The sequence below is a fragment of the Lontra canadensis genome, unplaced genomic scaffold, assembly GCF_010015895.1.
Source record: "Lontra canadensis isolate GAN:19392208 unplaced genomic scaffold, GSC_riverotter_1.0 scaffold18, whole genome shotgun sequence".
Taxonomy (NCBI): Eukaryota; Metazoa; Chordata; class Mammalia; order Carnivora; family Mustelidae; genus Lontra; species Lontra canadensis.
Genome location: NW_022631012.1, coordinates 21,105,375 through 21,129,422, shown reverse-complemented (window position 1 = coordinate 21,129,422; position 24,048 = coordinate 21,105,375). Strand labels below are relative to the sequence as shown.

Sequence of the window (24,048 nt, the reverse complement as noted above, 5' to 3'; positions counted from 1 at the left end):
AAAAAAGTGGTAACAAAACAGTCACCTGTTCAGCCAAACTATAGGATTAAGGAGTGAGAAGAGCATCTGGAAAAATGAGAAAATGGGGGAAAAGATTAAGGTTATAAGAAATATTTAATTAGGAATAGATTCAGTTTAAATGATCCATTTGAAGAACAGACTCTTGGAAACATCAGACGTAGTTAAAACCCAGTTAGCCCCCCTTTTATTCTTCTCAAAGAGATCAGTAAGGAATACAAAACTGTAAGATTTTTTCTGAACCAGTTTACTAACTGACAGGCTCTGGAATGATTCTTTTGGTTTGACTCATTGAACCAGGATGCTAACATTATTTAAACATTGTTTTCTATTTATTTCTGGATTTATTTTTTAATTCTAAAGCTGTAACAACTGTGTAATTTACCAGAGAAAATGAAATTGCTCTTTGCTAAGTACACACTGAAAATCATACACTACAATATGTATTGTACATTTAGTACAGTAAAAAAAAAGCGCTATATTTTCAAATCCAAATTTGAAACCAATTCAGTGCAATTTGGCACGCACTGCGGAATACAGAGCAATTCCTATGTATTGGTAACAAGTGAAATTTTTTTGCTTGCTAAAAAATATCAAAACCGAAGAAGGACATCTTAAATAAAACCCCAAATAAAAAGTACCTTAAGAGAAAAAAAAAATGGATTAGACTATGGTAAAACCTATAATATCTGTTCAGTAAAGGGCCACAGACATCGCCCCTCAGGTGAGTAGCAGACTGATCTATCTAGGATAAACACGAGGTATTCTAGAGAATAAACCACAAACTCCTGAGAATCAGCAATCAAAAAACAAAAGAAAGACAAAAGAAACTCTCTTTTCTTCCTCCCTTACTTCAACGCAGTGCACGGTCCACACAGATCTTGTAAAATCACCAGTCAGATCGCAACATTTTCTCTGCTCTGGACTGCCAGTGACTTCTAGTTCACTCACAGGAAGAGCCAAGGCTTGCGTGAAGGTGTATGGGGTCATCCCCCCCCTCCTCCTCAAGCGCCCTCTCCCTCACTTTAGTCCGACTAACACCCCTGGATCACCCAGGGATGCTTTTGCAGTTGCAGTTGTCCTAGAATGCCCTCCCTCTCCTTACCTGCAAGTTTTGCTCCCTCATTTCCTCCTTATCTTTGTCCAAGCCTTCCTGATCACCCTAAACTAATTAGTAGCTCCCCCCCACGCCCTTCCACACACAACTTTTCCTTATCCCACGTTTCCCTACTACAGAGAAGTCATTACCATTGACCATCTGTATTTTCCCTTGCTTATTGTTTTCTGTTTGGTCTCTTCACAAGAAATAAGTTCTGTAAGAAGAGTTAGCAGAAATGCTAACTGTTTCATTTTTCGTTTTACATTTTACAGATTATAAAGGATGCCGTGATACAATGTTCACCTTTTCCCGTTCTCAGCCACCGGGAGTGCTGTATACAGACGGTTCATAGCTCAATCTCTCCCTAGGTCTAGTGTGCAGCTAACGAGGGCCACCTGGACCAAGGCAACGCCCCTTCCTGGGGTTTCCCACATCAGTGGTGGTCAGGGATGAGATGCGACCGCCAGCCCCGTTGCTCTGATTCAGCACCATCACTAGGGCCCTCCCATCTTGAGAGCTCCAGGGCAACCCTGGCGTGGCTGGTTGGTTTGTTTTTTAACTGCACCAGTTCAGTTTCTCCCTCCGCGCAGTCTTACTTTCCATCCTTCCACAGACGCTTGTCTCGAGACCACTACTCAATACACTTGGAATGCACAAATTTCAACTTCGAGGCCTACTTCCTGGGAAACCCGGACAAGATCAGGATTTTTAATGATTACTTGTTGCTGCTACACACGTAACCGTACCTGCCCCTCCCACCACCAGTAATCTGAACCACGTGGAATTCCTTGCTTAGGAATGGGATTAGGGATGGAGGATGAAGGAAGAGAATAAATGGCCATCATTACGTGCCATGGACTGAGGCGTATGATTAACTTACACAACACATAACAACAAAAACCCATCGTGGTTCGAGTACAGCATTGAGTAGTCCAGATGATTTCAGAAATTAAAAAAAAAAAAAAAGAGAGAGTGGGAAGGGGGCAAGGTGATGGGACAGTGAAATCTCATGACTGTTGGTAAGATTTATGATTTGTAGAAAGCACAGAATATGGGGTCTGGTGTAGTGGCAAACAGCTGCTCCCAGAGGCAGGGTAACCGTGTGCCTTATCACTTCCTTCACTCTGAGTTCAGGGACTGATTTAGTGATCATAGTCACAGGAGTCGTGTTTGTGGTAAGCTGTTCATCCTCCATGGTCATCACTCACACATCCAAAGGCTATTGTGGACAAATAAATTCATGTTATCATAGTGCTTTTTATAAACCATAGAGTGTTCTACAAATAGTTGTAAATGAGTATGGACATCCTTACAGATTTATCTAATCGTGCTCTGACATCAAGGGGAACTCTAATAAAATCTTTCCACCTATTTTGCAATAATCTCTAAGAAGCTCAAGTCCCCTTCGAGAATTCTGCAGAATTCTCATGGAATCCCCATGGAAATTCCTCCTTGTATGGTTCTGAACCCCTGATGTTGTGAATGCATGCCGTTTCTTACTTTTTGGTTTTCTGTGGAGGCAATATTCCTGCCGTTGTAGTTTCAAGAGTATTCATTTGCTGTTCTGAAATTTTAGACATCACTCCTTATTTCTTGCCTGTCTGTGGGCCTGCAACTCCTCTGATGCCGCACGGATTACCCTTCCCTGCGAGATGTACGGCAAGCTGCCTCCTCCCGACACTGAGAGCCGCGGTTGGGCTTGTGGACTCTTATCATCTCAGCATCGACACTTTACACCACGGACTTAAAAATAACTGAGTAAAAGATTCAAACTTCTAATTAAACTCTTCCGAGAAATTATATTCTTAGAATAAGAATAAAGAGCAAAGGTAATATAAATTCGTTTAATTTCATTTTTAATTTTTTGGAGTTCAAAGTTCCTTGCATTAGTTTGTTTTAATCATCTTTCCTATAACTAGATAGTATTCTCTTTTACTGATAAGATAAACGATTCTCCAAAGAGACTGAGAGTAAAGATCAAATAGGCATCCTTCAAGCCAATTAAAAATTTAGAATACATATCTTCTGATTCGTAATCCAAAGCCATTTCTATAACACTGCACACAATGATTGCATTTCTTTTCCTAGATACGCTTTTAAAAAATCCAAATAGATGATTCAGACAAAAGTCCGTAGCATCCATTTGACATCCTCAAGCAATCTTCTCAAGAAATTCCGAGAACTATTACTACTCTACTGGGGGGGAAAGTTATTTTTCTTTTTAAGATGGTAGTCATGTGTGAAAACAAAGCATAGCCAAGTTGATAACAAAGGTTCCTTTCTCCTCTCTTTTCTCACTGTTTCCCCTCTTCTGTTTGCTTTTTGAATTCTTTCAATTTCATTATCCATTACGTGTTCCTCATTCATTCTATCTCTGTTTCATTACTCCACTGCAGTATTGCTTTTCTTTGAGGTAAAGAGGAAGTGAAATGGATTGCAACCCAGGAAAGTCAGGGATAAGATTTCAGTTGCAGTTCTGATGGCTCTAGGCCCATCTTGAGGCAAAAGAGTGGGTCTCAGGGGCAGGTCAGCAAAAGCAAGGAGAGTTTCCACTTTCTCCCCACGTGCATTTCTCTGGAAGAACCTCGGACTTTGCGTACGTGGTAGAATTTCTTTATCTAATCAGAGTTTCAGCTGTAGCTGCTTGCAGCTGATGCCTGCCAAACTTGGGCTGTTGTGGAGAAAACGCATGGTGAGGCCTACTGTGCTTGCTAGATCTTGACCATGAGAGCGAGGCACAGAAGGTACAGACGGAGGTTAGGAAGGAGTGTGTACAGCAACATGGAAGAGAAAAACTACTTAGCCTTATGTAAGAATATTTTATGGAATGAATATTCAGTTTCTTGTTATTTACAGTATATTTACCATTACACTTCTGCAGGGGATTATTTTTCTTTTGATAATTAGAATCATAATTTTTCCCATTGTGTGCTGAGAAGAGAATTTACATGTAATCTCTTTGAGAGTAAAACACTGTGTCATGTTCATTGTTACTGCCGCAGAAATCTTACCACAATACTAGGTTATATTAGATTTGTTCAATTCAACGAAATTCCTGGATATCATCAAATTCAGATTAGAAACATGGATTTTTAAAAAATAATTTTCAGGTTCTCAAACTTCTTACAATACTGTTTGCTACTTTTTAGCAAACCACATAATCAGAAATAGCAGCTTAGGGTCTAAAATTTGTTGCAATGTAAACATCTCTTGCTTTATCCAAAATGTATGTAAGGTAAATGTATTATTATAGATATCTGAGTAATACCCTATACAGTTAATTTGCACAGGGCAATTTTGCATTAAATAAAAACATACCATAATTGGTTTCACACAGTGAAGTTATCATAATTATCTGGACATTAAATATCAGTCTTTATATTAATAATGGATATAAAATTGATTTGTTACTATACATATCTGACATCACCTATTAAATAATAGTCTTAAAACTATGTGATTATATAAATTCTGTAACAAGGGCCAATGCTTCCTCTAACCTCATGAAATGAAAATGTCCCCATGGTATCCATGCACTATACCTTAGAGACCTTTCATTTCTACAGATGTCATCACACAACTTCCCCTAAGATGTTACTAAAATTTAATTGTGGATTTTCCCATACATATAGCAAGATAATGCATTTGTAATTATTTTAATAGTTAAAATATACTTTTCATTTTATTGGATTTATTTTTTGTTTTTAAAATCTATCCAAAATTGAATCAATCCAGAAATATTTTTTCAAGAGAATAATGGAAAATATTCAGAGCTTTGTCTTCCTAATATGATGGAAAGACTGAGAGAAAAGCAGGGGTTAAAAATTATCCTTTAACCACCCACACATCCCTGGATTTTGAGAGGAGTTTCTTTAATCCTTCTTTCTTACTGCAGTATTTGTTGCTTAAGGAAGTCCGTGGGAGGATAAGATGTTATTGTCCCTCCCACACACACCCGTTTTCTTATTTACAACATTAAATCTCCATATATATAACTACTTGAAACACCAACCCTTTTCGTTCAACTACATTCTGAAATTCTTTGGAATTTGGTCCACATGTTACCTTCCTATAGGACACATTTATAGTTAATTATAGTTTATCCTGATTTTTTTCAAGTGTGAGTCTAATCCAAAAAGGGTGTTTGAAGTGGACGCCTTTCCAACTTTTGTCTGAAAACAGAATTCCAACTTCTTGCCTGAAAACAGCAAGTCTTATGTTCAAAACTAAGAATACAAAATTATTCTTCATATTAATGAGTTTCCTTGAACAGTAAGAAGATACAGTCATTGACATGGGAAAAGCCAACCTTTAAGATCTGTATGCGATACAGACGACCTTTATAAGTGAACGCACATTTGTAGCTCATGCTGGAGACATGGTAAACGTGTTTTATCTAAATGAAGTTAGCCCCTTGAACTGTTTCATCTAAATAAGTAGACCGATAGTTAAAAATTTTAAAAATCCCTATAAAATATGTATAATGTTAGGAAACCTTTATATCCCTTTCTTATTGTAGTAAAAATGTTCCCTCAAATAAATGACGGATATGCTCTTGTGCAAATGGGTTAAATTTAAAATTATTTTAAAGTGACCAGGTCTAATCTTCATTGCTAATATAAAATTTATTTAAAAAACACAAGGCAATTTTTAAAGAGTAAAAAATGTAAGTATTTTGGAGTGATTTTGGATTTGGAGTTTTAATGATAACATTTATAATAGCCACACATACAATGTGTTTTGCAAATAAATTCGTTCACTATTCAGATCAATTCTTTCCAGTTGGGAATTATATTAACTTTTGTTAAAAGAAATTAGAAAAATAATCATTAACCACCCAAAGTGCTTGCAAAGATGCCCCAATGATTAACTAAATATACATTATTGAGAATATATCCTACAGAGGCCAGTTAGAATAATCACTAGCTAGGATTGATGTATTAACCAAACAATCACAGGTAATTTAATCACTTCTGGTTAATTCAAAGGACACTGATTCTGGCTCCTCTGACACCTTGGTAATGAGAACTGTCAGAATACAGACGTAAGTCCATCTTCTACATAGTCAAATACACTTTATGTACAATCCAATGGGTATGTGAATCGGAATTCTGCAGGTTACTCTAGGTTTTTAGGTTATAGTTATTCAGCTTTTTTGGCATCTCTTAATAGAGTAAAAAATTAAAGAAAATTAAAATCATTACTATTTCAGAGCAATGTAAGACAAAGACTAGAAAAAAAGTAATTTAGTTAAAAAAACTGGTCTCTGATTTAAAAACATAGTTTATGTAGTAGGAGTAAATACTCATTATCACAACTTTCAGAACAACAACTATTTAAAAAGAGTACAACTAAGAATTAAATAGGTTATATGTTCTTTTCTTTTTCTAAAGCAATAATCATTAAGAAGTTTTTTTTTTTCTTTAAGTTACTCTAAAGTACTTATAATTGAAAGAAAAAGTAAAAAGCAAACAGGAGAAGAAAAGAAGAAGAGGAAAGTGGCTTCCCACTTTTGCACAAAGTTCAAGTTATAAGCATCATATGCTTGACATCAAAATTATTTCCTAAAAAATTACCTCATTTAGATCCCTGGATAACATAATGAATCCCAAATTTCAGTATAGAATGCAATAAGGAAGAGTGATGTTGATTTCATTTCCACTTGCGTGAGCTCATTACAATGAATGAAAGCTGGAAACCAGTGTCTGGTTAGACTATGTCTTCTTAAAAAAGGTCAATTAAAATGAAGAAATGGTATGTGATATGACAGGGACTCAAACATGAAAACGTGTATCATGACACTGTAACAGAGCAATGAAGATCTTCTGTGTTCTGTGGTCTAGCTTGTTTTGTTTTTGAAGATGCTAAAAAATTAGCAAGACTTGTTGCGTGAAAAGTGGCACAGTTGAAGCCCCACAGTATCTGCAGAGTTAGGTCATCTCTATACAAAGACCAAATGTATCTAGGAAATAAGCGGGATTTTGCATAGGAACTACTCCCTTCCAAAAGTAAAACTTTAAAAATTGATTAATTCCTTAATATTCCAATGGTGAAATATCTACTCAAGAAACTATTTTTTTCCCTTTCTTTTGATCTTCAAGATTTCGTTTGTTCTCTTAAGCTCTTCTTTTCAAACAGCTCAAGAGGCTTTCTTAGGAATACTATATTCATCAGCCAGAGGGGCTGGCAAGAAAACAATTTCTCAGAAGTAGTGAAAGACTGTCCTAACATCAAATGACTGTCCAATGTCATGTGACTTTGAAATAAATCTTATGCTCTCATGGTAATAAATCTTGATTCTTGTTCAGTTTTGTCTTTATGGGGAAAAAACTGTGCTCCAATAATTTGTTGTAATTGTGTTCTCTGCTTATTGCTTATTTAAACTAGTTGAGCCTTTCATTACATAAAGCACCTTGTTAAATCTCTAAATATTGCCCCAACCAGGTAAAGGTGATAAGTCAGCTCTTTCCTGAACCCGAAACCTTCTTTTCCTTATCTTTTATCAAATTCTTCATTTAAAAACTAAAATTTACTTAGAATCATACATTTGATCATTTTAATACAACTTAAGGAAGGCCTTAAGAATGTATGTTTCTATACATTCTCTTTTTATTTTTCTTGTAGAAATTTTTTCTAATTCTTTTTCTTGCTGTGTATAAAGGTGGAATTTTGTTTGGATTTCATTTGAAAAAGCATTTTAGGAAATTTACAATGAAGAGTCAATTCATAAATAAAGTCTTATTTGGCAGGCAGTTCATCAGATCAGATTTTAAAAGTTTCTGCCTCTCTTTTATCTTATATATGTCCTTAAACACATAATTTAATAATGAAAACATGTCTTACTTAGTAAAAATAGATTAACATAACCAAAGAAGTAAAGATACTAAATTATTTTCATTGGCTTAAATTCTGTTAATCATTTTTACTTTCTTTTATTAAAAGAAAGCTTTTAGTTTCAGTTTATTGATCTGATAATTAAGACTTTGTTTACATGGTAGTTATGTATGTGTTAACATCAATACCTGGCAATTTAGAGCAATATTATATATTTTAAAATCTCAATATTTAAGCGATTTCTTCATAGATTCTTTTTTCCCTGCCAAATGACCTTGGAAGTTTCTCTTAGGAACTTTTGACATGCATATCTGTCTCAAAGATAGGCCAGGCACAAACAAATAAATGAACAAGAAAGATTAGATGAGATAAAGTTCTTAACTAAGATTCTTTAATAGATCTATTAAATAATTTACATGGTATATGCATTTGCTTAATAAGTAGAACGATACTTTTTCATTTGCCTCTTTCCTAAAATGCAAACTGTGAATTTGTCTCATGTATCTGTAACGATAAATGCATAAGTAACATCCATATGTAAGTCTTCAAATATATAAAAAGACAAATCTTACCTCCATCTCCAGATCCTGATCCTGCATCTGGGAGAGGGAAAAGAAATACAGTCATATAATGGAGAAAATTAACAATACTCAATCTGAAAGTGTATATTCACATCCATTTAATTTAATTTGCATAATATAAACTTATAAAATAAATTTTCTATTATTTTCATTCTTAAACTTTGTAAAAAACTATTATCTAGCTTTGATGTTATATCCTATTTTGATTATTACATTCTAAAATTGACTACGTAAAATCTGTCACATTTTTATTTTAACCAGGATGAATTTGTTGCCATTAACAACAACAACAACAAAAAATTAAAAATGAAATGTGTTTAACAGTGAGATTCGGAAATTAAACAGGCTAAGGCATGTGGCAAATAAACTCATAATTAAGGCTTATATTATTATAAATCGCATATACATGAAAAGAAAAACAGTTTACAGATGATTATCTTTTTATATAATTGCTAATATGTTTTCCAAATACCACAATTGTGGATGAGTTTATTTGCTACCAACAACATCCTTTGTTTTTGAAATCGATAGAAGAGGGAGATTAACTTTTGTCTTTGTGCTTAAAATTGGATACACCCTCAGTGATGCTGGCAGAAAAAAAAAAAAAAGATACCCTTCTTCTTCATTTCTATTTCTTCTCTCCCCTCCTTCCTATGTAATTGCAGTTGGTCAAAGTTGTCTACTTCTGACAACTTAGTTCCCACAGACACCTAGTTTTCTAGCTGGGAGTCAAGACCATTCATTTTCCATCTGGTTCTACCTGTTAAGTGTAGACATCATTCTCCTTCTGCCTTCCCATTTCTTTTCATCCTAAATACATTTGATTATGTATTTTTAATGTTAATACTGGGGAGTAAGACTAATATTGGTATTTTCTATCTGAAATGCCCACATCTCACACTGAAATCTCAACCAGGTTTCAAGAACTATACCAAATGCCACTTCCAGGAATTTGTGTTTGATGCTTCAGATTTTTTTTTTTTTTTTAAGAAAAAAAAATAACAAAAGCCGAAACCCCCATTACTTCTACTAGTTTGCCTCCATGACAGTTTGTGAGAGGCATGGTATAAAAAATGATATGACATATGAAAATGCACAGAATGCTGACGTATGGAAGAGCGGACGCCTCCCCAACAGTCATGTTTATCATCATGTTAGGCATTAGCAGTGTCATGAAGGAGGAGTAGTTTAAATGAAAAGCTTTGGTGGTGACTTATATTAACTAAATTTATGGGGTCTAACACTATCTAAAATCAGAAAGCCAAGTTACTTATTAACTGGTAATGTGACTAATACATATGCCTTTAGACCAGCAGAGTCTTTCCTTAAGGCAAGCTAATTGGTAAAACAATTTATAATAAAAACCCTTCTTAGTAAATACATAATCAAATAAAGATATTGATCATATGCCTTGACTGTTTAATGATAACAGATCAAGAAAGGCTGAAGGATTTGTCACCAAAATAGAACAGTCCTGTCAACCCATGGCACCATCACTTTTGGATGGGACAATGCTTGAATGGTCAATGTTTGTATACTTTTGCAGCTAAAATTTTAAATAAATTTATTTCAATTAATTTGAAAGTTTAATTCAGTATTACTTACAATCATCAGAAGCTAACAGGTTGTACTGTTATAGCACTAATGTATTCCACGTATTTTGGCTAAATGTGTAGTTTCTTTTTTCTTCCTCATTATGACTGTAAACTTCTTTAAGTCAAGAACCAAGTTTTGTTCAGCTTTTTGTACTTATATGCACATAAGAGGAAATACATATAAGCTTATAGATTTGAACCTCCATTGTTTGATAACATAAGGTATGTTATCTGACTTTCCTAAGCTTATTTGTCCTCTATTCAGTGAGTATAGTAATGTCCCTCTCATTGGGTGTTTTTGAGGCTTACTGCACAACAGCAAGTTATAAATGGTTATCACTGTATCTGGAACATAAAAATTAAGATTCTGAATAGACATATTACTTATTCATCCCTAGGTTTTTCTAATAAATACATATAGCTTGGGAAAAGCAAAAAAAAAAAAAAAAAGCAGTGTTGTATCGGCTTGCATCTCATGTATCTTTCTAAAAAGGCAAGGAGCATGGATCTTAAGACAACATTTGTTTTATTTGAACCAAATTAGGTAAGTAGGAAAGAAAGTTAGAATAGATGGGAAATAATTACAAGTTCACTGCATCATTATGAAATAGTGATGGGAAGCTTTAATCATTTCTCTAGTATAAGATAAACAAGTAGCCTACTCAAGTCTTACTAGTGAGACAGAAACACCTAAGAAGTCATGCTCTTAATCTTGAAAGTCTCAGCTTCTAGTTAGCGCATTTCTTGTAATACAAAAATGCAAAATTGATGGTGAGGCTATTGAGCAGACTGTCCAATAGCAAACCATTTTTGGACCAAAAAAAAAAAAAAGACTTGTAAGTTCAATGAAATATAATAAAGTTATATCTTCTACTGCCTTTTATTCCTAGAGATCAAAATTTACTATCTCTATTCAGTGTCAAATAGCATTAAAAATAAATGGAAGATCCACAAAGAAAAGAAAGAGAATTTATTTTAGATCAAAAGTCAGAACTCTAAATTATTTACAGTCAGACCTGGTTAATCAAAGTTACTTTGGTTCCTCCATCATTATTCAGATCAAAAATCTTTTAGATTTACAATACAGTGGGAGACACATTGAACAGGACTGGCTTGCTAATTAAATCCTATAGAAATCTAGGTATGTGAATCAGCTTCATATAGATTACTCAATGGTGATTACATGTTCTACTTGGCTAAGCTTTTATTTTCATAGTATAAACAACACATTAGAGACCAGCATGTCAAAACTTGAATGAACCAGGAGAATGTGACTGCCTGAGCCTTTAAGAACTTGGAGGTTGGCAACTCAAGAAAGAGAGATTTTGGTACCAAATGTTGTTAGCCATACCATGACTTTCTAACTCTATTTTGACCACTGCCCACTGATTCTCATTCTGCTACTGCCAGAAACAGACTGGTATCCTATATGACCTTGAGTAGACAAACCCTTTCCTCAGTACTCCCTGGTGTTTGCCTCCATCATTCTCGGTTTCTCAGAGTCAGAGTTTCCAAATTTTTTTCCCATGCAATTTGTTTTAACATATCACTTTAAAATTTTCTCCATAGGCATGGCAGATTGATTTTTCATAATTAGTCTGCTCCTTGCTTTTCTTCCTGTTTCCCCCATCTCTACCATGAGAGTAGGATGCTGGTCCTCCTCCCTCCTTACTGGGGAAGCAAGTCCGCCGACTCTCCCCTGTTGCTGTCACTTTCACTCATTACTTCTCAGACAAATCCCTGAGCGGCAGTGATCTGTTTGCTGTAGCAAATAAGGGGGAAGTGGGGCACCAGGAGGGGGCATTCACTTTATGAGGCAAAAAATCATATAAAAGACTACATAAAAAACAAAATGAAAACATCATCATGATGTAGTGATAATATCATTCTCTTTTGCTAATTCTTAGGAACTTTAATAGTCACGGATATAATCTGGAACACTGTCAATTACTAACAATCCACGGACTTAAGATGGTCTTTTAAAGAACACAAGCCTATCTCCTTGCTCGTTTGCTGTACCGCCCCAACACACAGACGGGTTTTAACACAGTTCTCTAGAATAGAAAAACTTGTTACTGAAGGAAAACTCGTTATCTAGTACTTGTCATCTGACTAATAAAATAGATTTTTCCGGGCACTCTTCTATATTTTCACTTTTGAAGGAAGTTCATACGTTGTGTCTTTATTATTTTTCCCGGATATGCTTATGCCATCCAATTCCTCGGAAATGAGGACTTCCTAGAAAGATGCTGATGTGTCGTTCACCACAACCATCATGGACACTAAAGTTTCTTTAATATACGTGACTCTAACCCGTCGAGCCTAACCTGTAACTCAGCTTTATTTTAAGGCGTTGCTCTATCAAGTTGGGCTTTGCTCCCTTTGTTTAGTTTTCTTCCTGTAATGCTGTTCGGCTCTAACAATCAGTGACCATGAAAGGAAAACCTGGAAAACTGAAGAGCGTGGGAAGCCAGTCTTCTCACTTCCTCCAGAGCGTTCTTGGTAAAGACAGCTACAGAGCTTTGCGCAATCCCAGGCCAACCGTGTTAGAAAGGGTAGCTGTCTTTCACAGATACATTCTTCAGTATAATCAGCTAAATGGTAGGAAGAACATTTTTATCGTGCTGCTGAGGTTACCCACATCTTCGCTTTCAAACCCAGATCTGCCAAACTGCCCTCCAGCAGACGATGATGTTGTTCAAAACACACAAGCCAGCCTCACGTGTGCGCAGGTACGTGTCTCTGTATCTGGCACCTAGGCAGGAGATCTAGAGTTCTAATTATATTACTCAGCTGTCTGCACTTCATTAAATAACATATGTATTAAAATCAACATCCTTGTGGCAGATTTTCCCTTTCTTCCAGAAGTGATTTGAAATGTAAAAAAGACAAAATGAGAATAACGTATGCTTGGTACAAAAGAATGAGAGGCTTATCCAGCCAGCATGTACAGTCTGAATTATTTATTTAGAGATAACGTAACAGAAAAAGCAAGACGTTGTTCCAAAGGTTTCAGGGAGTGCTCAGGACCGCACACGTACCTGCGGCACAGGATCCTTCAGACACGACAAGTATCTCGCTCTGCTGTTTGCAGGCCGCCTGCCGCAAGTAGCACTCATTCTGGTAGCTCTCCCCATTGGAGCCACACACAGGCACGTAGTCACTGTTGCACTGGGGGACACACAGACAGAAGCTCATGGTTAGCACTGGAGTCTGCATGCCTTTGACACCTTGAAGGGAAATAATCATTTACAAAAGAAAGCACTTGTGTTCATTTTCAGCAATCCCCATTGTATCCACTAAAGTCTTTGACCTTGCAAGGGCATCATTCAAAGATACACAAAAGTAATGTCAAGTCAGCTAATCAGTCATTTGATTCAGATGGGGGGCTGGGGAAAGCATCTAAACTGATCAGGTGATTCCAGCAAAGTGATCTCGGCAGGCAATACTGAAAAGGTATAGCAACAAATGTATCAACATTATTTAATACTGTTTTTCAGATATACACCCATCTGGCTTGGTGGAAAAAATCAAAATGTGTTATAATATTAAAGTTATGAAAAATAGGTAATGCCTATCTGTGGTTAGAGCAGAAGTAAACAGCTGATACAGCAATTAAACCAGTTACCCCTTATTAAGTTTTTTGTTTGTTTAATTTTAATCTTTACAAACTTCTAAATATTTGGGTAAGACATTTGGATTCCTAATTAATTTATCATATATCTTTAGATATTGCCAGATATAATGCAAGAAAAAAAACAACAGAATATGGAATACAGGGGGGAAAAACCAACAAGTATTGAAGCATATGTAAACTTTATTGGTTATTGAAAAGTATGACTATTAATATATATTTCATAAAGAGAAAAGTTCATTTTTAAAACAGCCTCATTATAAAAAAGTACAAATTTTACAATGAAAATTAGGCAACCTACGAGGTATACTCATCATAACATAATCACACTCTAAGGCATTAGAGATACTTGGCTGTGTCCTATACCTACTAATTACACTAGAGATGTGATTATCTCATGATTACTACTACTGATGTGTTTCATTGTTCAACTGTAACAAATGTAATGACCAAGATGATTATTTAAAAATACCCACCTATGCCAGAAACTAAGTAAAGCAAATCATACATACACATGCTTATGAAAACACTTTTCTGTATTCCAGTTCTTATTAAAATATTTGGATTTTTGATGGCTGTAAATTTATAACACATACAAAATAAACCAATGATCTAGTGAGATGCTAGGAAAGTTTTAATATATATGATAATAAACCTAAAACTCTATCATGAGTTAAATTCAACTCAAAGGTACATGCCAAAAAAAGAACGAATTCCCAATAAGTTTATAATCTTATAATAAAAACCTGACGTTTATTTTTTTAGTCTATTTCCTTGGAATATCTGTGTCTTCTCCTTCTCCATCAACCATTTATCTCTTAATCTTTGCTTTAATGTAACAATGTCTTAATCATCCTAGTAATTTATATATGAAATGGGGTAAACCGATGTTCTCTGAAGTGAAAGTCTTATTTTATGAGTCTTACTTTGTATCTGTTATTGAAAAACTGAAATACAGCTTAGAAATAGTGATATACTTTCCTTGCAATAGTAAATCCAAATTGTATGACACTCATATTATGATCTCCATAATTGCTAACACGGTGATTTAAATATGAAGTCATATCTATTTAGAAATTACTTACATGTGATTAAAATGATTTAAATATTTTAAATATCACACATTTTAGAGATCTTTATTTCTGCAATTTCTAATCTAGATATTCTGGAAGCCCTTCATGTAGTATTTCCTTTTCACAGTTACATTACTGGCTCCCAGACTCAGTCTATCTGGGTGACTGCATTTTAAAACTGTTTTGATTAGAAACTTTTACTAATAAGGATCTTTTACTCACTAGGCATTCTTTTTTGATTAGATGATACCTGTATAACGGTGGTCTTCCACAAACTTTCTAAATATATACGTATGTTTAAATTTACATCTGAGAATTGACCTACCACAGGACCCAAAATCATTCCCACTACTAAAGAAAAAAGGCAACGGCAAAATGTCAGTGAGGAGCTGAATTCTCCAGTGAGTGGCACAGAGGGAACACCAGCTAAATGGGGCTGGTGCCCATGTCAGAACCATAGACTGAGAGGCAGGTGGATGGACAGGTGCTTGATAAATGTGCTGTGTTCGGGACTGGAGAGGATTTATGAGGATGCACTAGCACTAAAATGGTATCTGAGCTAATGGAGGAGGCATCAGAAAGAAGCGAACTACTGGTAACATATCAAAGTCCACAGACTTGCTGACACTTCCAGGAGGCAGAAGATCATCAACATGAGAGTGTTGGCTGGACCAGTTAGCTTCTCATGTTCAGGTACGAGCATTGTTGTCTTTGGCTACCTTTTAGTCTCCATCTTCAAACCTGCTTACAACACTCTGTAGATTATCTGGGTCCACATTATCTTGTCTCCAATCCCTGGAACCGCTCTATTTATCTTTCCTATCTACTTCTGCAGAATCCTCAGCTGTAGCCAGTGGACAGCGGGTGAGGGCTGGGAAGTATTTATTATCTCTGTCAAGTGCTAGTACACAATGCTGATATGCATCTTAAAATATGGAATAAACTGATAAAGCACTCATATGCCACTTCTGAGGGATGCAGGAAGCCAAATGTGAACAGTGCAAAAAACAGAGCTGCCAAGCTCCGTGCACAAGCCAAGAGGGAGATTTGTACGGAGCTGAAAAGAGCTTAACTGTAGATTATCAGCGCGATGTTTTTGGCCTTTAGTACCATGACTTGTGCTCATTAATATGAATAATACAAGGACGAAGCAAACTCTAATTTATCACGGCTCGGGAGCAGAAGTCCGGTCCTGGTTTCTCCAATTTCTCTCATGGCCCTGGTGTACGGCCTTGTACACATCACTCAACTATTAAATATTTAACAAGTTTATAGCTCATTTTCCCCATTTGAAATGGTTAACTAGGGCATTTGGGAGCATTAACAGAATCATGTTTTTAAAATACTTCTTAATATTCCTTTAAAAAAGAAATGTAAATTATTTGTCTCTCATGACAAGCATTTTTCATTTGAGTATAGTTGACGCACCCTCTAACACAGACACTAAACACACACATCTAAAATTAGAGAAATAAAGGAAAACACGTAATCATGGTACTGCTCAGTTTCAGATGAAGGGACAGATTCGGATGTTAAGTGACTTGCTAAAGGCCACATAGTTGGCTGGTAAGAGGAAAAACAAGACTCGGGCCCAGATGGCTGGACCCATAAATGTATGTGTTGTACAAACTTCCTCTCAGGGGAAAAGTGATTCTATTTTTCTTAAGATGTTATAAAAATCTTAAGTTTATTTTCTAAATATGTGTTTTCCAGTTAGCTACATATCACGCTAGTAGATTCAATGACTTGACACTCTACGATGTATGGAATTCATTTTACTACAAGTGAACAAAAAATGTATGTGAGAAGTTTTTTCATATGATTTATTGCTTGTTTGGTTAATAAAGATTTCTTTTAGCTGAGATTTCAGCATGTAGAAGCTATCTATAACTTCTATTTTGTAGATTGTCGGCACCTTCCAGAGTCTGGCATGTAGAAGGTACTCCACAGATGTTAAGTGAATTCTTGTTATATTCCCAGTTGTCAAAGGCTTAAGAATAATGGCTGAGGATATGGTATGTTCCTTTTCCAAAAAAGAAAAAGATAAAAAAACCTGCACACATTCCAATCCTTTGATCATTCCATAAGTAACTTTATTCTTCTCTGTAACCACATTTCTTTAAATGAAAGAAAATATGACTTTAAGAATGGGCAAGCCTGTGGCTATGGTGAAAGTAACTCTGTGTGACTTCTCAGGTTCTGTCATTAAAGGACAGAGTTTCTATCTGACCCTTTCTCTTTTTCTGGATGCTTGCCCTTGACACCCAGCCATTGTGGTGTGAGGAAGCTCAGACTAGCACATACGGAGAGATCCACATTAAGGACCAAGGTGTCCAGCTGACAGTCAGATATATGAGTGGGAGCCTTGAGAAGAGTACAGAACCAAGCCTTTGAGTTCTCTCCTTCTCTCAGTTAATGCCAAAGGAAGCAGAGATGAGACTTTCCATTAAGCCTGTCCAATTGTAGATTCACGAGCAAAGGAAATGTTCATTATTCTTGAGCCACTATGTTCTGGGCAACATTATGCAGTGCTAGTAAGTGGAACAATTGAATATCTAAAGCATGCTTATTAAATACAAATAGTGAATATTTAAAATAAATGATATCTAAAAAACATAAGCCTTCACCATATTTTTGAATTACAAGCTGATATTTGGTCATTGTATGACCAATGCTATGTATGAATAACTACATAAGCACCTTCCTTCCTTTCTTGTTTCCTTCCTTCCTTCCATGCATCCATCCACCCATCCATCCATCCATCTAGTTGTCTCTAAATTTTTCTCTCCACAACTGATTTATAAGATTGACCAGCATGTTGTCTGATATTCAGATAGGAACCAGGTTCTGCCATTTCTGGAACTCATATCATCACCAAAAATCAGTTGCTGTACTACCTTTGATACTGAGTTGTCTACAGTAACTTGGTATTGTTGTTGCTGTTACCGATATCTTCATTTGGATATATAATGTATTGGGAGAAAATCAGATTTGGTGTCAAAGGACCTAGGTTCTTACTTTAACATCGCCGCTTACTGATTGATGGTTATTTGTATTTTTGGGTTTTAATTTTCTCATCTGTAAAAGGAGGAGAAAATAATTGCCCCACTCAGTTGTAACAAATAAAGGGGAGAATATTTTTATTTTCAATCATCTAAGAGAAGTGAAGGCAAATATATGCTCACTTTAGTGCTCCAAGTTGGAAAACTATAGATCACATACATACACTTCTCTTTGAAATTTATCTCTCAGCTAGAATGACCATAGTTTGCATGTTAAATTGTGTGATCGTATCTGTAAACACGGGAGAAACAAAGAGTAGACAACCTCAGCTAGTTTAGAATAGTATATAGGAAAATAGATTATCAGGACATCTCCCTTTTCATCAGATACAGGAAAACCAACCAACCAACCAACCAACCAACCTCAGACTCATTGGAATGTCCTGGAAAGGACTGAATCAAGATACTCTTAGCCTAAAATATCCTATTAATTATTCTTTGTACAACTTGCACATTTTCTTTGATCTTCAACTTAATCCAGCCATTCTATATTCTTGGTACATGTAGAGTTTAAATGTTCCAGGAAGGAAATGTTTATTTTCTCTTAACACACTGACAACTATCACAAAGCACAAGTTAATGGCATTAGTAACCTCATAATAAATTTAAATGCTACAGGCATTAGGAAAAAATGACATTTTAGGTTCTTATTCAAACCTGCGTTCATTGCCCACTCCTCAATCTACTCCACTCAATTAGTATTTAAATTAGTGACAAATGTAACTGGCTGACAAAGCATGAAAAACACAAATATATTTTGTTGGTAGAAGTTTTACCAGAATTCTTTGTGGAATCTGAAAACTGAACAAATATACGTCCCTTTTAGTAGCAGGCATCCATGTAGAATTTTGTGAACTCTGTTATTTTCCTCTTGTTGAAATCTTAGAATTATGGCTTTCCATCTGAAGAACATTCTTTTTGGTTCATTTTATACTGTTGATGAATTCACTTCTTATGTCTACCCTTAGTTATGAAAGTAAGACAAATTTATGGGAGTCACAGACTGAAAGGGGAGAAAATCCACAAGATCCTTTGGGCCTTTAATTAATGATTTATACCTGTATTTTCTCTTTAGTTAACATTTGGGGAAAGTATGAATTGGAGAGCTTTCATGCTCCATCTCTCCCATGTAGTTCATTGAAAGAACATAATTACATTGTGCGGTATGGCTGGAGACTTTAGAGGTTGGTGTCACACGCATATTAAACGTGCACAAGTATGTTTCTAACACTATAGTATGGTCTGAAGGACTGTGGCATGGTCACGTCAATACTCACCTACCAGGAGGTGGTGCACTTTGCGAATATCTGTTGTTTTATTTCTTAGAAAGAATAATGTCCAAGCAGCTTTGAGCTTATCTACAAACAATCCAAACTATATTTATTTTTATTTATTTTTTTTAAAGATTTTATTTATTTATTTGAGAGAGAGATCACAAGTAGGCAGAGAGGCAGACAGAGAGAGAGAGGAGGAAGCAGGCTCCCTGCTGAGCAGAGAGCCCGATGCGGGGCTGGATCCCAGGGCCCTGGGATCATGACCTGAGCCGAAGGCAGAGGCTCTAACCCACTGAGCCACCCAGGTGCCCCCAAACTATATTTAGATATGAATTCCCTTGTCTCTCTCACTGGGAGGTTGAATTCAATTTAAAATATTTAATTTCATCAACAAGTCTAAATACTACCTGTTATAACAATTGTTTAGACCTGAATTTGAGTTTAATGTTTTCATTTGTTCTGTGCCTTTTTTCTTTTTCTGTCTTTTTTTTTTTTTTTCCAGTTTTGCTTACAACCTTGGAAACGTTTTCCATATACATATTTCCTGGTTGAACCTTGTGTTAGATTTCATGTGTATTTAAAAAAATCAGGGGCTCCTGGGTGACTCAGTCAGTTAAGCTGCTGCCTTTGGCTCAGGTCATGATCTCAGGGTTCTGGGATCCAGCCCTACATCGGGCTCCTTGCTAAGTGGGGAGCCTGCTTCTCCCCTGTCTGCCGTTCCCCCTGCTTGTGCTTGCTCTCTCCCTCTCTCTCCCTCTCTGTCAAATAAAGAAAAATCTTTTAAAAAATAAAACATTCAACAGCACTCAAAGGTGAATATAAAACATTAGTACACCTATGATGGTATGTATGCTTGTATAAACATTTTGAGAGAAAAGAAGGTTTATAATTTACACGGTATAAAGCACTTGTTAGATGATTACTATAATAATGACATGAAGAGTTCTATCTTCAGTAAATACTCATAACCTAGTTTTCATGATTTATACCTGTATTTTCTCTTTAGTTAACATTTGGGGAAAGTATGAATTGCAGAGCTTTCATGTCCCTCTCTTTAAAAAAAAAAATTATTTTCCTAACATGCAACAGCACATTTTTCTAACATTTATGAAATGACTTGCGGCTATTTGTACTTTTTTGGATTCCTGGGAGATTCAGCTGTAATTGAATGTGGTACCCATGGAAAGTTGACATATAACAATAAGCTCCATGATTTCAAAACCTAGCACAGCAGTTTTGAAGTCATCTTAATAAGGAGTTTATTTAAATAGTTAACCAGCTTGCCTGGATAACAGAACCCAAAACCATTAAAACAGAGCAATATTATTAAAAAAAAAAAAGATAGCCCCAATCAAAAAGAACAAAAGTATGAATCCACACTTCTACCCATTGATTATTTGGCTATTAACCCCAGCAGCTGACTTGTAAAATGTGTGCTCGGTGGGACACATACACGTAATTTGCTTCTGACACACCAAAAGAACAACCTGCAGCTTTCTACCTCCACTGGCATTTGTAACTCTGGCATACACATTTCTCCAAAAAGCTATGTCTTTTTGACATCCATTGGCTCTCTTGGCAGTACAGCACTTTTGCTTGGTGCCAGCTTTCCTCTTAGCTTGCATAGCTATAAATTGCCAGGTGATGGGTTGTAAAGGGAGATCCCTCCTTTGCAGTCTCGTTAATGAATAAGAAGATGCAAAAATCAGACTTCTTACCTTGAACTGACAGACGCAAGTCACAGTGTCTCCAATTCTTAAACATTCCCCATCAAATTTACAGGTGTTGGTGTCACAGAGGAAGAGATCATTTTCTCTGTCATCATAACCTCAAATTTAAAGAGAAAGCTCCAGTCATTAAAAAATGTTATAGACTTCAGCAAAAAAAAAGAAAAAGGAAAAAAGAAAACACTATCTTGAAGCTTTAAAAGAATTGTTCTAAATTTTAATTCCAATAACCACGGCTGTACTGCAAGGTCATTCTTTGCTGATAACCTCCCAAAATCTGTTCAGTGATCAATATTCATTTCTTTTTTTCACAAGCCTTTTCTAGTCAGTTCTCTTTTAATATTCTTTTTCTTTCTTTCTTTCTTTTTTTTTTTTTGCTATTGTTATTTTATTTTGACCAGGGTTAATACTGGCAGCAGTGAATAAGGGTTTAACACTTGCTTCCTAGCTTCCTTATTTTTTTCTTATTAAGTAGACTATAGTTTATGAGCCCCAAACTCCACGTTTTAGAAAAGAGCTGGTGATGGTCTCTGGGTGTCATTTTACCATTTCTCCATTCTTAATCATTCTTTCGCTTTAAGGTCTGGAACAACCCTTTTTTTGGATTTTCTCCAGACAAAGAGGAAACAAAGCCCCAATAATAAAGATAAACAGGCACAGTGTTTTCTGTGATGGTCTGTCTGGCTCAAATGAAGATTGATCACCTTTAAGTTAACACGGGTGGAGGGGTGTGCCAGGTTCTTGAAAATCTGCTTGGAAAACAAGTTTATTCTCTTTAGTTTCTGCAGATCTCCTTAAGATATCTGGCTGATAATAAATTTCTTAATTGCCAACCTCAATTTCACATTTAAGTTATTTCCTAACACGATGTGATCCTTGGGATGAAGCAAACTGGTCATGCTGGACTACAAAGCTGTGACCATTTCAAACAAGTCATTTTGCAGGTTGTTTAATATGCCTACGATAAAGCACCTAAAAAGTGATTAGACACCTGTAAAGCGGAACTCAGCTTTTCAAAAATAACATATATGCACCCACGAACCATGAACAAGTCGACGTAAACATGTTAAATTTTATAAAAATACCAAATTTAGAAATTGCCAAAAACAGAACAAAGGCAATGTATTGACCCAAATCTAATAAGGTTGCAAATCTCAACCAGTCTTTAAAAAGCACAAACTGCAATGATGCCTAAAAATCTCCTCGTGGAATTTCCATCAGCAACAACCCGGGGCTACAGGTTCTTTCCTCCTATAAGCTACAGTTGGTCATTCCCACCTCTCCAAAGTTACACATACTTCAGCTCACATACATCCCTGGAAGCCACTTTATTCATAGCCAGATTTAACTGCAGCAGAATTATATTTACAGAAGATGAAAAATTACATGCACGCTTCTAAAACTAGAACAGAGCAGACCTAGGGGACAATACCCAGGCATGTTAACGCAATTTAAAATGCCACTGAAATCACCCCACGATCCCGCCAGGGCATACTATGGGCGGTCATACTGAGATGCGAAGCCAGCCCAGAGTCCAGCATCTCCCATCCCCGGGCCGGGCTTAATTAGGAGGCTTCAGCATAGGAAAGTCTGCCAAGCTCCCCGGCTCAGACTCTGAAGGGACCCCGGCGAGCAAGAGGCGCGCCTGACCCGGTCCAAGGAAGCCTGCCCAGAAATGGAGTCGGTGTCTGCCGGGTCGGTTCCGCCCGCCTGCGCACAAGCCCGCCTGGCTCGGTTATGCCCACCCAGGCCTGGAGACCGACGAACGCATCTTTTCTCAACTTCCCTTCAGCATCTAGGAGCTTAGGGAGGCAAGAGGGAAGCATCTCCGGGCTGCAGAAACACCGTCCTTTGCAGCCAAGTAGACTGGGAGGATGTGAGAGGAAGAGAGGGAGGGAGGGAGGGAGTCTCAGAGAGAGGGAGGGAGGGAGAGAATGAATCTCTGGAAACCCAAGCTCCTGGAGAATCCGTGTGACCTGCTCTTGGACGCGAGACCAGGGCGCCTCCCGGCACTTTTGCCGGAATCCGTCTCCCCCGCAGTCACTGTTTGATTTATTGCTTTCTCGCTTGTTCTTTCTCATAAAGTTGTTTCTCGCTGGTTTGAGCGAGACTTTTTTCTTCAATGACGGGGAAGGTTCTGTTTAGTCTCCCCCCACCCCCCCGGACCGGGGCTCCTTCCGAAGATCCACAGAACCGCCCCGTTTGGTGTTTCCTAAAATGCCCGCAGCTCCCGGGGCACGGGTGCAGGGTCCGCGCACCTGCACTCTCCGCGCCCCCAGCCCCGCGGCCCCGGCTCGCTCCGCGGCCTGGCCGGCTCCCGCGCCCCCTCGGGCGGAGGTCGGGCGTCCCGGAGGGTTGGGCAGCGGGAGGCCGGGGCCGAGGGCGCGCACGGGGGCAGGCGGGTCCGCGCCGGATACGCGCCCGCGCTGCGGGGCCCGGGGTCGGCGGCGGGGCTCGCGCTTACCGGAGCAGTTCCAGCCGGTGGGCGTCTGGCAGTCGCTCAGGGAGGTAGGGAACGCCGCGAGCCGGGCCGGGCGGGCCGCGAGCAGCAGCAGCACGGGCAGCAGCAGCAGCCAGCAGAAGCCCTCGCACAGCGTCCAGCCGCCGCACGGCCGCGGGGACTCCCACAGCACCATGGCTAGTTCGCGCGGCTCCGCAGTGGCCAACGGCTTCCGAGGGGCGCGCGGTCGCGGGGGCCGGCCGGAGGGCTACTGGGCATCCCGCGGACCGCGGCGGCACGGGCGGCGGCGGCAGGGGCAGCGGACGGGGACGCGGCGGCCAGACCCGCGCATGATCGCGGGAGTTTCAGAAACATCCAGGGACCCGGCCCAGCCCCGGGAGCCGCACGGTCGTCCGAGCGGCAGCGCCGGACCCTCGGGGGGCCGCGGCCATAGGGAGGGGCTCTGGGAGCCGCGGAGCACGGGGAGAGCGAGTCCGGGGGCAGAGGAGCGGGGTCCGCGGAGGCCGGCCGGAGGCAGAGTCAGGGCGCCCCCCAGCCCCGCCGCCGCCGCTCGCGCTCTGCCGCCCGCATCCCTCTGGCGTTGGGGAAGCAGCAGGTCCTCAGCCCGCCCGAGGTCACGTGGGAGGAGGCAGGCGCGCGCTGATTGGCCGAGCGGGATGCAGGTCCCGGGAGGGCGGGGTCGGCGCGGAG

The 24,048-nt window shown here is 38.2% G+C and overlaps 1 protein-coding gene across 1 annotated transcript in view; it reads right to left on the bottom strand.

Moving 5' to 3' along the window:
• TMEFF2 (transmembrane protein with EGF like and two follistatin like domains 2) overlaps positions 1-23,556 on the bottom strand; it is a 230,847-nt gene extending 207,291 nt beyond the window's left edge. The window contains exons 1-4 of the mRNA XM_032860195.1: positions 23,362-23,556; positions 20,889-20,998; positions 13,169-13,298; positions 8,524-8,550 (exon numbers count right to left, since the gene is read on the bottom strand). Of these exons, the coding sequence (XP_032716086.1) occupies positions 8,524-8,550; positions 13,169-13,298; positions 20,889-20,998; positions 23,362-23,533 (439 nt within the window). The 5' untranslated portion in view covers positions 23,534-23,556. The remainder of the gene's footprint in view (positions 1-8,523; positions 8,551-13,168; positions 13,299-20,888; positions 20,999-23,361) is intronic.
• Between the last annotated feature and the right edge of the window lie 492 nt (positions 23,557-24,048).